The following is a 14,868-nucleotide window of genomic DNA, read 5'->3' as shown; positions in this document are numbered from 1 at the left end:
GAACAGTGAGAGATTTTATCTCTTTTGTTGTTTGATTAACATGAATGACAGTGTCATTCATAAAAAATGCTTTCATTTTAAGAGCTGCCCAGATCCAATATACTGTTACACATGTGTTTTCTTTCTCAGCTGTTTGCTTTCACTTAAAGGGGTCATATGATGCTATTTTAAAGATAATTATTTTGTGTATTTTGGTGTAACAGAATATGTTGACATGCTTTAATGTTCAAAAAACACATTATTTTTTAAATACTGTACATTAGTGTAGGTTCTCTATGCCCCGCCTCTCTCAAACACGTCGTTTTCAACAAAGCCCCCTCCTTTGACAAGCGCAGTCTGCTCTAATTAGCAAGCTGACCCAGTGCATTGTTATTGGCCGAACACCACAAGCACGCGTCGGAAATGTAACGCCCCTTACCATAATCGCGAGCTTCAAGCTTTCAAAGTAAATATCAAGACAGTTAATAATGTTGTTAATTTTACCATCAGTTCAAGACCGAAAGGGCAACAGAGTCGCGTGACAGACACAGTGATGATGCAGTACACAAGCTGCGGTTAAGACAGCTGACGTGCTATGATTTCTGACAGGCAGTTCACTCTCCTGTGATGTGAGCCTGTTCCCCTCACACACACACACACGACACGTTACTCTGCGCATTACTATCAACACGACTGCTGTTCCTGAGACCACGCCTTCTTTCTTTGCATGCACATTTGGGCGGCATTATGCTAATATTTCCACATATTGACGTAGGTATGTGGGGGCGTGTTAGATCGAGCTGTTTTAGGTAGGCGTGGCTGACTCTTAACTTTTATAAAGAATATCTCTTTGGATTTGAGACTTTAGTCTTTGCAACTTTATAGATCTTCTTTATGCACCAAGAGCTTGTAACACTCCAAAGAGAAAGGAAAACTTGAAATTGCATCATATGACCCCTTTAAGACCTAAATTACTGTGTTTACAAGAATACTTGCACACACACAAGTGTGTGTATTTAACCATTCAAGGCCTATAAAGCAGCAAAAAACTCAAAACTCAATACGTTCAATACTCCCGCACTCTATGAGCAGTGTCTTCACCTGCGCACCTCTCTGACAGTGCTCAAAAACAGTCTCTCAGACAGCTCAAAACTTATTTTACTTATTAAACTCACTTATTTTTAAACCGCAATGTTTTATAACGTGTGCAAGCTATACATTTTCATGACCACATAGCGCAGCAACGTCACGGGAGTGTGTAATCACGATAGAGACGATAGTCCAAAATCTCTACTGGTTGACAAATTTCTACCAGTTAATCATGTCTACCAGTATATTGCTCACCCCTAGGTTGAAGCTAAACTCTGCAGGAAATAGGACCTCGAAGGCCAGAGTTGAGAACCCCAGCTTTAAGCCCCGTTCACACCAAGAACGATACCTATAAAGATAACGATATTAGCGTCCACACCAGCTAATTATATCGTCTGTTTATTCTAAGTACACATGCGTCTGCTGCTTTAAATTCTCGAGCTCGTTATTGCAAGATGGATTCTGATTGGTTGTCAATGTTTGTATCGTTCATCAGCTGGAAAAAATGTGACCCTGTCTGTGAAATCCAGGCTAAAGTCTCAAAATCGAATTAACAAGATCGATAACAAGCATCAAAGTTTGATTTCAACCATTAATTTCACTATGGTTTCAATTTTTGACATGGTCTTACTCAGTCAATATTAAAGATGTAAAGGTTATATTTTCACAAAATGCTCTACATATTTATGAAGGATGGTTTTATGTAGAAAACAGTAAATCACAAAAAAAGACTTTAGCTGGGTTTTCACAGGCAGGGTCACAATTCCTTCTGAAAATGATTCCAACAAAATCGTTTCTCTGTGCCTTTATCGATATAGCTGTGGTGTGGACTCTGCTATTCTTTAATATTGAGAACGATTTTTAGAACTATATCTTTATCGTTATCTTTATAGTTATCGTGCTTGGTGTGAATGGGCCTTTACACCACTCCATTCAGCGCTTAGCATTGTACATGGTGATGTGAGACTCCCACCATACAGTTTTTGTGCTGATATTAATGCAGTGGAAGTTAGGAATTCTTTAGCTATGGAATCAGCAGAGCGTTGGTGACTTTTACGCACTATGTACCTCAGCTCTCGGTCACCCCATTCAGTGATTTTATCTCCTGCTTCATGGCTGAGGTGCTGCTGTTCCTAAATGCTTTCAATTTCCAGTAATACCTCTTACAGTTGACTGTGGAATATCTAGCAGTGATGAAATAACAGCCTTATTGCAAAGGTGGCATCCTATCAGAGTACCACACTTGAATTCACTGAGCTCTTCAGAACAATCCATTTTTATCACAAATGTTTGTCAATGCAGACTGTATGGCTAGATGCTTGATTTTATACACCTGTGGCAATGGGTCTGATTGAAACAACTGGATTCAATCATTAAGAGGTCCATAGACTGTATATTTGTATGCTTGTTATTTATATACTGCTTTTAATACATACTGTTCTGAAGCAGCTTACAAAGAATAGTGCTTTACAAACACTAGTGAGCAAGCCAGAGGCGACCCTGACAAGCAAAAACTCTCTGAGATGTTTAAGCTGATGAGGAAGAAACCCTTGGAGGAAGCAAGACTCAGCAAGGAGCCATTTCTCCTCTGGCTGACACATGATTAAACAAATTGAGACAAACATAAACCATAACTCTGTTACACAATGTATGCTTGTTTACAATTGCAGTACGATCCTAAGAACAATTGCATTTATCGAGAAGTGTCTTAAGAGTCTATGGTCTGTATTCATCATTATTGTCTGCATGTGGCAATTCTAGTGTCATTTTATTGCCTCTTATGGTCTCTTTCATGTTTGTAATCAGGTACATATGTGACGCAAATAACCGCCACTGACGCTGATGACCCTACTTATGGAAACAGCGCACGGATTGTGTACAGCATCCTTCATGGGCAGCCCTACTTCTCTGTTGACCCCAAGACAGGTGAAAGATTTATTTTTGGGGTTTGTTGTATTTAACACATGATCTTTTGCATTCTGCACACCCTTCTGCCCAATGCCTTTTTGCTGCTTTGTCTTTGGCATTCCATTCATGCCGTGATCTCCTGATCAAAAAGTAGCTCCTCTGAGAGGGGAACTATTAGGATTGATTAGTCTTTAGAAGAATGTCAGAGGTTTGCCTTTTCATGATACGGCTTGCAAAAGCGTTGCAGAACAGATTAATGATGGCCTGTTCAATTCTTCATATTGCTGTAGGTCTTTTATGTCCATTAGAAGAGTACATATGCGAAAATCCTGGGGGCGGGGTGGGGGGGACAGGACCCCCCCTATTCGAAGGTTGTTCCCCCATAAAAATATGATTAAAAACCATGCTCTGTATTGTAAATAACCTTTTATACTTTAAATAACTTTGTAAGTAGTAAAACAACACAAACGCAAACGGGGCAAAAATTGGTTTTAAGAAACATTTTGAGTCTCCCCCTTCCTTGCCTCATAGTGTTTTGGTCCAAATGCCTGCTTTCCTCTTTTACATCACCTCAGTGTTGCCAAGTTTTCCCACGGAATTGGGCTACTTTAACACTGTTGACGCGGGTTGGTTTTCATGTGCACTTGTTGAAGCGATCCCTATAGTGCATGGGAATTCGAGGACCCCCTCGAAATGCGATTGGGTTACTTTTAGCGTCCACACCAGCTAATTATATCGTCTGTTTATTCTAAGTACACATGCGTCTGCTGCTTTAAATTCTCGAGCTCGTTATTGCAAGATGGATTCTGATTGGTTGTCAATGTTTGTATCGTTCATCAGCTGGAAAAAATGTGACCCTGTCTGTGAAATCCAGGCTAAAGTCTCAAAATCGAATTAACAAGATCGATAACAAGCATCAAAGTTTGATTTCAACCATTAATTTCACTATGGTTTCAATTTTTGACATGGTCTTACTCAGTCAATATTAAAGATGTAAAGGTTATATTTTCACAAAATGCTCTACATATTTATGAAGGATGGTTTTATGTAGAAAACAGTAAATCACAAAAAAAGACTTTAGCTGGGTTTTCACAGGCAGGGTCACAATTCCTTCTGAAAATGATTCCAACAAAATCGTTTCTCTGTGCCTTTATCGATATAGCTGTGGTGTGGACTCTGCTATTCTTTAATATTGAGAACGATTTTTAGAACTATATCTTTATCGTTATCTTTATAGTTATCGTGCTTGGTGTGAATGGGCCTTTACACCACTCCATTCAGCGCTTAGCATTGTACATGGTGATGTGAGACTCCCACCATACAGTTTTTGTGCTGATATTAATGCAGTGGAAGTTAGGAATTCTTTAGCTATGGAATCAGCAGAGCGTTGGTGACTTTTACGCACTATGTACCTCAGCTCTCGGTCACCCCATTCAGTGATTTTATCTCCTGCTTCATGGCTGAGGTGCTGCTGTTCCTAAATGCTTTCAATTTCCAGTAATACCTCTTACAGTTGACTGTGGAATATCTAGCAGTGATGAAATAACAGCCTTATTGCAAAGGTGGCATCCTATCAGAGTACCACACTTGAATTCACTGAGCTCTTCAGAACAATCCATTTTTATCACAAATGTTTGTCAATGCAGACTGTATGGCTAGATGCTTGATTTTATACACCTGTGGCAATGGGTCTGATTGAAACAACTGGATTCAATCATTAAGAGGTCCATAGACTGTATATTTGTATGCTTGTTATTTATATACTGCTTTTAATACATACTGTTCTGAAGCAGCTTACAAAGAATAGTGCTTTACAAACACTAGTGAGCAAGCCAGAGGCGACCCTGACAAGCAAAAACTCTCTGAGATGTTTAAGCTGATGAGGAAGAAACCCTTGGAGGAAGCAAGACTCAGCAAGGAGCCATTTCTCCTCTGGCTGACACATGATTAAACAAATTGAGACAAACATAAACCATAACTCTGTTACACAATGTATGCTTGTTTACAATTGCAGTACGATCCTAAGAACAATTGCATTTATCGAGAAGTGTCTTAAGAGTCTATGGTCTGTATTCATCATTATTGTCTGCATGTGGCAATTCTAGTGTCATTTTATTGCCTCTTATGGTCTCTTTCATGTTTGTAATCAGGTACATATGTGACGCAAATAACCGCCACTGACGCTGATGACCCTACTTATGGAAACAGCGCACGGATTGTGTACAGCATCCTTCATGGGCAGCCCTACTTCTCTGTTGACCCCAAGACAGGTGAAAGATTTATTTTTGGGGTTTGTTGTATTTAACACATGATCTTTTGCATTCTGCACACCCTTCTGCCCAATGCCTTTTTGCTGCTTTGTCTTTGGCATTCCATTCATGCCGTGATCTCCTGATCAAAAAGTAGCTCCTCTGAGAGGGGAACTATTAGGATTGATTAGTCTTTAGAAGAATGTCAGAGGTTTGCCTTTTCATGATACGGCTTGCAAAAGCGTTGCAGAACAGATTAATGATGGCCTGTTCAATTCTTCATATTGCTGTAGGTCTTTTATGTCCATTAGAAGAGTACATATGCGAAAATCCTGGGGGCGGGGTGGGGGGGACAGGACCCCCCCTATTCGAAGGTTGTTCCCCCATAAAAATATGATTAAAAACCATGCTCTGTATTGTAAATAACCTTTTATACTTTAAATAACTTTGTAAGTAGTAAAACAACACAAACGCAAACGGGGCAAAAATTGGTTTTAAGAAACATTTTGAGTCTCCCCCTTCCTTGCCTCATAGTGTTTTGGTCCAAATGCCTGCTTTCCTCTTTTACATCACCTCAGTGTTGCCAAGTTTTCCCACGGAATTGGGCTACTTTAACACTGTTGACGCGGGTTGGTTTTCATGTGCACTTGTTGAAGCGATCCCTATAGTGCATGGGAATTCGAGGACCCCCTCGAAATGCGATTGGGTTAGTTTTAAGTAGCAAGTGGGCAAGTTTTGTTGCGAAAACCTGGCAACCCTGCATCACCTACACACACACACAAGTCCGGTGAGCGAGAACAAGTCAATAGTCAATAGTTGTGGAACTCCAAGGCTGTCAAGGCTATTGAGTTCATTAAGTTTTCTAAATTGTTTTAAGTAAATGTCACTACTCTTGGAAATTTGCATAAAATTTAGGCAACTGTTAGATCAAGAAAGTATTTTCTAGTTTTTCTGTGCAACATTCATCTGTCGTAGGGAAGTATGTTACTGTTTAAAAGTTTAGGCTCAGTAATTATTATTATTATTTATTTTATTTTATTTGTTTTTACCAGCAAGGGTGCATTCAATTAATCAGAAACACTTTTACATTGTTACAAATTGTCTATTTCAAATAAATGCTTTTGATCAAAATTTTAAAAATAAATAGCACAACTGTTTTCAACATTGAAAATAATGTGTTTCTTGAGCACCAAATCAGAATATTAGAATGATTTCTGAAGGATCATGTGACACTGAAGAATGGAGTTATTGCTGCAAAAAATTTTGCTTTGCCATCAAATAAATAAATTATATTTTATACTATATTACAATCGAAAACATTTATTTTAAATTGTAATAATGTTTCACTGTATTTTAATGTTTTACTGTATTTTGTTACAAATACATGCAGACTTTCAGAAACATTGAAACATTTTGCCAACCCAAACCTTTGAATGGTAATGTAGGCATATCTAGATACAGTCTTAAAACTGACAATACATCACATGCCCACTCATTTAATACTTTATTATACATCAACACTTTATTTATGAAACACAGAATGACAATAAGTTAATAAACATGAGAAAACATGAGAAAAAAGTAAATGGTTAAACCATTTTAATTATTCATGAAGGCATATGGGACTGAAAAAAAAACACCTTTTAGTATGTATATATATATATATATATATATATATATATATATATACTGTATATATTGTTTCATACAATTTCTATACTTGTTGATTACACTTGAAAAAATGCAGTACATGTGTACAGTATATATATATATATTTACCATTATTTATCTAATATTGACTCTCTGTCAGTTTATTTATGGTGAAATGTATATGTTCTCACATGCTCTCTGTTTCTCTCTCTCTGCATCAGGGATCATAAGAGTTGCCTTACCCAACATGGATAGGGAGGTTAAAGAAATGTACCAGGTGGTCATACAGGCTAAGGATATGGGTGGCCAGCTCGGAGGTTTAGCTGGGACCACAACCATCAATATCACTCTCCGTGATGTCAACGACAACCCACCACGGTTTTCTAAAAGTATGTACAAAAGCAGATGTGCAGAAATCATTATAGAGTGCACTGAAGCTTACAGTATACTGTCAGCATTTCTATATCAGCAGCAGTTTATCCCTGGCGTTTATCTTAATGTGAATTTAATCTGGTTTCATATTTGCTTTGCTCTTTGGAAACCTTAAACATGAGTCCATTATTTGAATTGTTTAATTCAGTTAATGGCTGGCACTGATAACAAAAAGGGGCTATCTTCAAAACAGGGACTGAACAGTAATGCATGACCTGAGAAGAACCTCAGATTTACAATTGGCCATGATTAAGTCCTCAAGGGCTCTTGCCAAGCACAAACAACTAAATAGAGTTGGATTTGCAAATGTGATTAGCATTCTAGCACTTCTCCAGAGCCACTGAAGTGATTAGTGGATGATTGTTGTTAACTACCTCTCAGAGTAATTTCTAAATGTAAAGTCTTATGTCTTTTCCTGAGGGGAGAGTTTGATGTTTGTGAATCTCGGCAGGTATCTTTCACCTGCGCATTCCTGAATCTTCACCTGTGGGCTCGTCAGTGGGGAGGGTCAAAGCTCATGATCTGGACTCTGGGAAGAATGCTGAAGTGGAATATAGCATCGTTCCTGGTGACGGAGGCTCCATGTTTGATATTTACAGCAATAAGAACACTCAAGAGGGAACAGTCATTCTAAAAAAGGTAGCGTATAACTTCTAGTACTCATTTTTAGGCATGTGACTGTTTTTATATTTACACTACTGTTCAGAAGTGTGGGCTCAGTAAGACTTTTTTTATATGTTTCAAAGACGTCAAGTCAAGTCACCTTTAGTGCTTTATGCAATACATAGCAGCTTTACATTGTTAAACAGGAAAGTAGTATATCAATAATGCAAGAGAACAATAGTAAACAGTCAAGTTTTCAGTTAAAGCCTGTTCATCGTTGATTCAATTGTCACCATTGAGCCCAGTTCAGTTCTCTTCCGATAGAAGTCTCTTATGCTTACCAAGACTCCATTTATTTGATGAAAAATACAGTGAAAACAGTAATATTATGGTAAAATAATGAAACATTATTGCAATTTAAAATAAATGTTGCATTTTTATTATATTTTAAAATGATTTTCCCCCCCTGTGATTGCAAAGCGAGTTTTCAGCAATCATTACTCCAGTCTTTAGTGTCACATGATCCTTCAGAAATCATAATAATATGCTTATTATTAATGTTGCTCAAGAGACATTTATTAATATTATCGGTAACACTTTACTTAAAGCCTTTATGTATAATGCATTATAAAAGTAGTTTTAACGCATTAATTATGCTTTGTAATGTACCTAATAATGGATTATACAATCTCATTAATAATTTTAACCACAGTTTATACATTATAGCACTTAGTTACTATCAATTCATTATTGCACTATGCATTTTAAATTTGGTTATAATTATTTACAACAAAATTAGTGCTGTCAAATGATTAATCACATCCAAAATAAAAGTTTGTGTTTACATATGTATGTGTAGTGTACTGTGTATATTTTTTATGTATATAAATACACATACAGTATATATTTTGAAAATATGTACGTTTATACATTTATATATTCATATGCAAAGAGTGAAAAATTTAAGGGGGTCTGAATACTTTCCGTACCCACTGTATATGCATGTGTTTGTATTTATACATACATAATTCATATACACAGTATACACTTTTATTTACATATTATTATGTAAATAAAAGCTTTTATTTTAGATGCGATTAATCGCGATTAATCGCGATTAATCGTTTGACAGGACTAGACAAAATATAATGTATTGCATTACACATTATGCATAATTACAATGCATTATACCCTTTAATAATCCTTATAATGCATCATACATAAAGGCTTTAAGTAAAGTGTTACCATATTATCAATGATGAAAACAGCTGAAAACACTTCTTAGGATGCTTTGCTGAATAGAAAGATTTAAAATCAGTCATTATTGGAAATAACAATCTTTTGTAACATTATAAATATATTTACTTTCACTGATCAATTTAATGTGTCCTTGCTAAATTAAATTATGTATTTCCTTTATAAAATATCATAATCGCCAAACATTTAAACAGTAGTGTACATTTATTTATTATTACGTACATTTTAATATCTATTTCTTTTTTACGTATAGCATTACATAGACAATTTGCATTAAAATAATGGTCATTTTCTGTCTTCTGTTGTTTTTATGTCAGATTTAAATATGTATATGAACATGAATGAGAGAAGATTATCACGCTGTGATATTTTTTTTACCTATTTAAATAAAAAAAATAACTTTAAAAAGCATCTGTGCAAAACAAATCAACTTAAATTACATCAGTGTCTTCATCTAAAGTTCAGTCTCTCTAACTTAAAAAAAGAAGTTAAAATTGGTTCAATTAATTCGCTGAAATAAAGCAAAACATGTCGCCATGACTTATTGATTGTATCATTTTCATTTACATTTCTTTCTTAAACAAAAGTAATCTTTATGTAGCTTATGCATTATTGTACATGAAACAGGAGCTCCTTTACCACACACTAAGTGAATTCTTTGACAGCATTTGGATGTTTATTTAGGCAATATATATATACTGTATATATATGCTGGCTTAGGCTGGATGACATCATATGCAAATCACAATGCCATTTGCATCTCTTTTACAAACACGCGTGAATTCAAGGATGATAGCAATAACCCCTTGTGCTCCTTCATTCAGGGGCTTGTGTGTGTTTACCCCGAGGTGAGTCATATCTTATTACTGGATGGCCATCCATAGCATCCCGAATGAATAATGCATAAAGCCATAAAAGCGCGAATGCTTAACCCACACTACTCAATGCCTGCTCTTGGACTTATCAATTCATTATATGCTTTGCGGTTGTCCTTAGAACATTGTTTTCCCATTCCTGTCTTGCCAACATGTGAAATAAAGAAATGCATTGGGGGTGATGACCTCTCAGGGGATTGAAAAACACATTGCTTGAGTTTCCCCAAGAAAGAGCCCATTATTTTTATATTTAGTGGACATGAATAAATGAGTGCACCCATTGCCATCAGAGCATCTACCTCTTGATGTGATGTGACAAGTAGAGATCCACTCACTTTGTTTCATGGTATGTTCCACAAATATGGTACACTTTGGTGCCATTTTAAATGCACTAGCACTAGAAATATTTTATGTTAGATAACATAAATCTAACCTTGAATGAAAAATAACTAAATACAAATATAGTAGCTATAGCTATATGCTTTATTAGCTACTTTCAAACCATGTCCTTACTGAATTAAATTTGGATTAATGTGCATCTTTTAACCTATTTTTTACTTTTTTTAACTATGAGGTTTTAAGTAATGTTAATGTTAGGTCAGTTATTTCTATCTTTTGCTGTATAGTGTATCAGTAGGAAATATCAGTTTACATTTCCAAACATTAATTTTGCCATTAATTGCAACAATCCTGTGAGATTTGCACAAGGAGTCTGACAACAGCCAGTGCTCCACACAGAGATCTGATCTCCTCATCATCCAGTCTGTCTGGAATGAGATGAAGAAACTGAAGAAACTGAGACAGACTAAATCCAGAAGAACTGTGGCAATGACTCCAAGATGCTTCAAGAGACCTACCTGCAAAGCTTCCTGAAAAAAATAATTTAATTTAATTTAGTTAATAGAAGTTAATTGATAAAGAAAATCTATTTATGACATTATTTTTGACAGCATCCACCTTTTACAGCATTTTTACACAAGTGCCTAAAACTTTTAACAGAACTGTATCTTTGCAGGTAGGTTTCTTATTCAGTGTGAAAATATACTATTTATGATTACAAGTTCTAAATTCTAATGTTCGACTAACCATAGTTCAATTTTAATTAAATAAACAGCCTTTAAATATATATTTACATATTTCAAACTCTTTCTGTACCCTGATGGTGGAATCTCCTCACAATTCATAATTTAAAAATTCATCAACAGTAGGTCATGAAAGGCACAGCAAAACATTTAGCTGTCCTTTATTCCATCTTTTATTTTCCACTTTGTTATTCCCCAAGCTGGGGCTGCACAGGACAAAGTGACATAGTCCTTACATTGCAAAATGGGTGTGCCATATCTGGTGACCCAAAAAACGTCTGGAAATGGATATGTGGGATCCTCACCGTGGGGCATGGAGGAGGGTCAATGACAATGCCCCTTCTTCCCTCTGTCCTCAATAACAGACTTCCCTCTCCTGTTATTTCTCTTTGACAAGCTGTTCCATCACGCCCCTGCTCTGCTACACAGGGACTTTTCTGAAATGCTGAGACTGAACATTTGGGGTCTCGTGGCTTTATAGGCTCAGTGCTGCTTTGAGCATAAAGAGGATCTACTAAGGTAATGGGTTGAAGGGATAATTGTCTCTATATTAACAAAAGGATTAAAAGGTGGACTTTGCTCTTGCAACATATGGGATTATCTGAATCCTTCTCTTCAATGAAAAAAAAATGCACGTACAGTAGAACGAACAGTAGTTTTGAAGAATCATGTACATGCATATGAGATGAAGAATCCGGTCATATCAGTAGCACAATAGCTGTTTTAGTGTACATAAAGCAGGTTGCCTTTGCCTTAACATACTTTACAACTTCAAAATGCCTTTATATGTCTTTGAGGAAACACAAATTCAAAGTTGGAACGGATTTTGAATACTTCACAACTTACAGTGTAGATATGCAATTAGGAATTCATGAATAAATGTAAATTAGTAGGGGAATTAATTAAAGTTTTGGTATGTGCACTGTACTGAATAACAAAACAACTCTGTGGACTAGCATCTGATTAGCATTCTCTTTTGAGTGGAGTGTGGAGAGAAACGGGCCTTTGTGTAAATTCTCAGAGGAACAGCCTCGGAAGACTCTGAAACGACTAGAGAAACAGTGCCATCTAAAGGTGTCCAACGTGACTCTGTTTCAGAAGCACAAAAGAACAGAAACGGGACATGTTTGGTCTAAAACCAATGGGTTTGTCATGTAAACCAGACTGATGGTATTCTCCCTCTAAGGTCACTTGTGAGCTAAGCTTTACATGCTTTACACCATTAACAATGTCCAAAGGTTGAAATACAGGGGACACTGTGTTTCAGATTGGCCAGCTGGCTCTCTGTCCTGTCATGTCTGAGGTTGTTATTCTTTCAGCATGGTCAGCGCTATAGCAGGCACGTATCTCAACGCTAGCTTGAAATGACAATGGCAGACATAATTGTTGTTTTCTGTCACCAGTGATAAGACCTCCTGTAGAACAGCAGTGTGGTGTAGACATAATGCTGATGCTTTTTAAGTAGTTCTAAGGTCTTTGAAAAAATCTTGGCTGACAATGACAAAAGTAAGTTGTCTTTGTAATCTGTCTTTTTTGATGAAAGTGTCTCTTTCACTGCTGTTGAGGACTTATATTCCCTAAGCTGTTCTGGAAGACTTATGTCTATTGTTTTTGGCTTGCAACAGACTGGGACAAATTGTTCTTTTTACACTCGGTTGAAGTCATTAACCAACCCCAGTGCAGTAAAAGTTTTTCTTTTCAGATCAGCACACTGCATTCTGGTGTGGAATTATTTGTGCGAGGCGTACTGAAAATGAATAATTCATTTTTTTTGGACTAATCTAAAATCTGTTAATAAAGATGCTGAAGTTTTATCAAAACTGTGCATCAAGAATTGCTTCTGTTGCAAATACGAATACTTTCGTATGTAAAACAAGTCTTTTTAAAGTCTTTTTAACGCTGTAAACTTAAGGTTTTTTTGTTTTGTTTTGTTGTATTGCTTTGCTTCGTTTTGTTGTTGTTTTGTTTTGTGTTCTTGTTTTTTTTATGTTATCACTTAAATAGACTTGATTGAAATCAATGAATGTAGATGTTAGCACATGAAGCACATTTCTAGGTTAACATTTTTAGTTCATTTTAAAAGCCACAATCATACACCGACAATCAGGCAACTATTAGTGGAAAAACTAATCAGCAGGACATGATTTATCAAACGTGTTCTGCAGTCGCTCTTATTATCTGAGAAAGAACAAAGCTAATTGAACTAATTTTCTTGCTCCATACTGTCATGCTTTGTTTGTCATTTCATTCCTAAGACATTAATTATAAATTATTTTAAGTCTCTCTCTCTCTCTCTCTCTCTCTCTCTCTCTCTCACACACACACACACACACACACACACACACACACACACATACTTGCATTTGTGGTTTACGGGGACTTTCCATAGGCGCTATGGTTTTATAGTGTACAAACTGTATTTTCTATTGCCCTACACCTAAACATACCCCTTATAGAAAACTACAGGCAATTTTTGAATTTCATAAAATATCTTTTGTATGTTTTTAAGCCTTTTGTTTTTTACGGGGATAGAGGAAGTGTCCTCATAAAACATGCTTACGTTGTAGTACCCATGTCATTATACACATTTGTCTCCTCATAAACCATATATACTAGTAAACACACACACACACACACACACACACAGACAGGCATATATAAAATATATTTTAGAAATATTTTGTAACAATATATACACTACCGTTCAAAAGGTTGGGGTCAGTATTTTTTTTTTCTTTTGAAAGAAATGTATATTTTCATTCTCCAAGGATGTGTTAAATTGATAAAAAGCATATTGTTAGAATCTTGTATTGTTAGGAATAATTTCCATTTTGAATAAATGCTGGGGTTTTTTCCAACCTTTTATTCATCAAATAATCCTGAAAAAGGTATCACAGGTCCCCAAAAAATAGTAAGCTGCAGAAATGTTCCCAACATTGATAATAAATCAGAATATTAAATGATTCTGAATGATCACATGACACTGAAGACTGGAGAAATAACTGGAGTAATGGCTGATCAAAATTCAGCTTAGCATCACAGGAAGACATTTTATTTTAAAGTATATTAAAATAGAAAACAGTTATGTTATATTGTAATAATATTTCACAATATTACAGTTTTTTTCTGTATTTTGATCAAATAAATGGAGCCTTGGTGAACATGAGACTTCTTTAAAAAATCATAAAAAACTTACTTATCCCAAACTTATGAACAGCAGTGTGTGTGTGCGTGTGTGTGTGTGTGTGTGTGTGTGTGTGTGTGTGTATATATATACATATATATATATATATATATATATATATATAAAATAATTTAATAATATTAATTTATAGTAGGGCTGTATAAATTTACGCGTTTATAATGCATTAACGCAAATTCATTTTAACGGCACTAATTTTATTAACGCGTGATTAACGCAGTGCACATTTTCTGTTTGACCCGTGACCTAGCCCGTAGTTGGAGAAATGGAGATGCACTGTGTTGCCAACTTAGCGACTTTGCAGACCCCTGTAGTGACTTTTTTTTCCCTTCTTCTTCAAAAAAGCGCTATAGCGACAAATCTTTAGGGTTTGCCTAAACCTTCGGCCTGTTTAGTTTCTGAGACTCGTTAGTACTGCCGGTCAAGTGCGAGGTCCCTCTTTCCCAGCACGCACACCTCTATCTGCGTCTGCTCTGTTCAGCAAGCGGCCGAGAAGATCAAACAGATATTTAAAACAGATATTATGTTGCTTCTCTAATTTT

The 14,868-nt window shown here is 36.1% G+C and overlaps 1 protein-coding gene across 2 annotated transcripts in view; it reads left to right on the top strand.

Annotated features, from left to right (window-relative positions):
• cdh12a (cadherin 12a) overlaps positions 1–14,868 on the top strand; it is a 64,689-nt gene that overhangs the window by 27,649 nt on the left and 22,172 nt on the right. The window contains exons 5-7 of one of the 2 annotated variants that reach the window (XM_016271125.1): positions 2,875–2,994; positions 7,097–7,264; positions 7,759–7,946. In XM_016271125.1, coding sequence (XP_016126611.1) covers positions 2,875–2,994; positions 7,097–7,264; positions 7,759–7,946 — 476 coding nt within the window. The remainder of the gene's footprint in view (positions 1–2,874; positions 2,995–7,096; positions 7,265–7,758; positions 7,947–14,868) is intronic. The other variant, XM_016271132.1, reaches the window with a different exon arrangement.

The sequence above is a fragment of the Sinocyclocheilus grahami genome, unplaced genomic scaffold, assembly GCF_001515645.1.
Source record: "Sinocyclocheilus grahami isolate Dianchi unplaced genomic scaffold, SAMN03320097.WGS_v1.1 scaffold5.1, whole genome shotgun sequence".
NCBI lineage: Eukaryota > Metazoa > Chordata > Actinopteri > Cypriniformes > Cyprinidae > Sinocyclocheilus > Sinocyclocheilus grahami.
The sequence above is the reverse complement of the archived record's forward strand: the minus strand, read 5'-3'. Positions and strand labels throughout refer to the sequence as shown.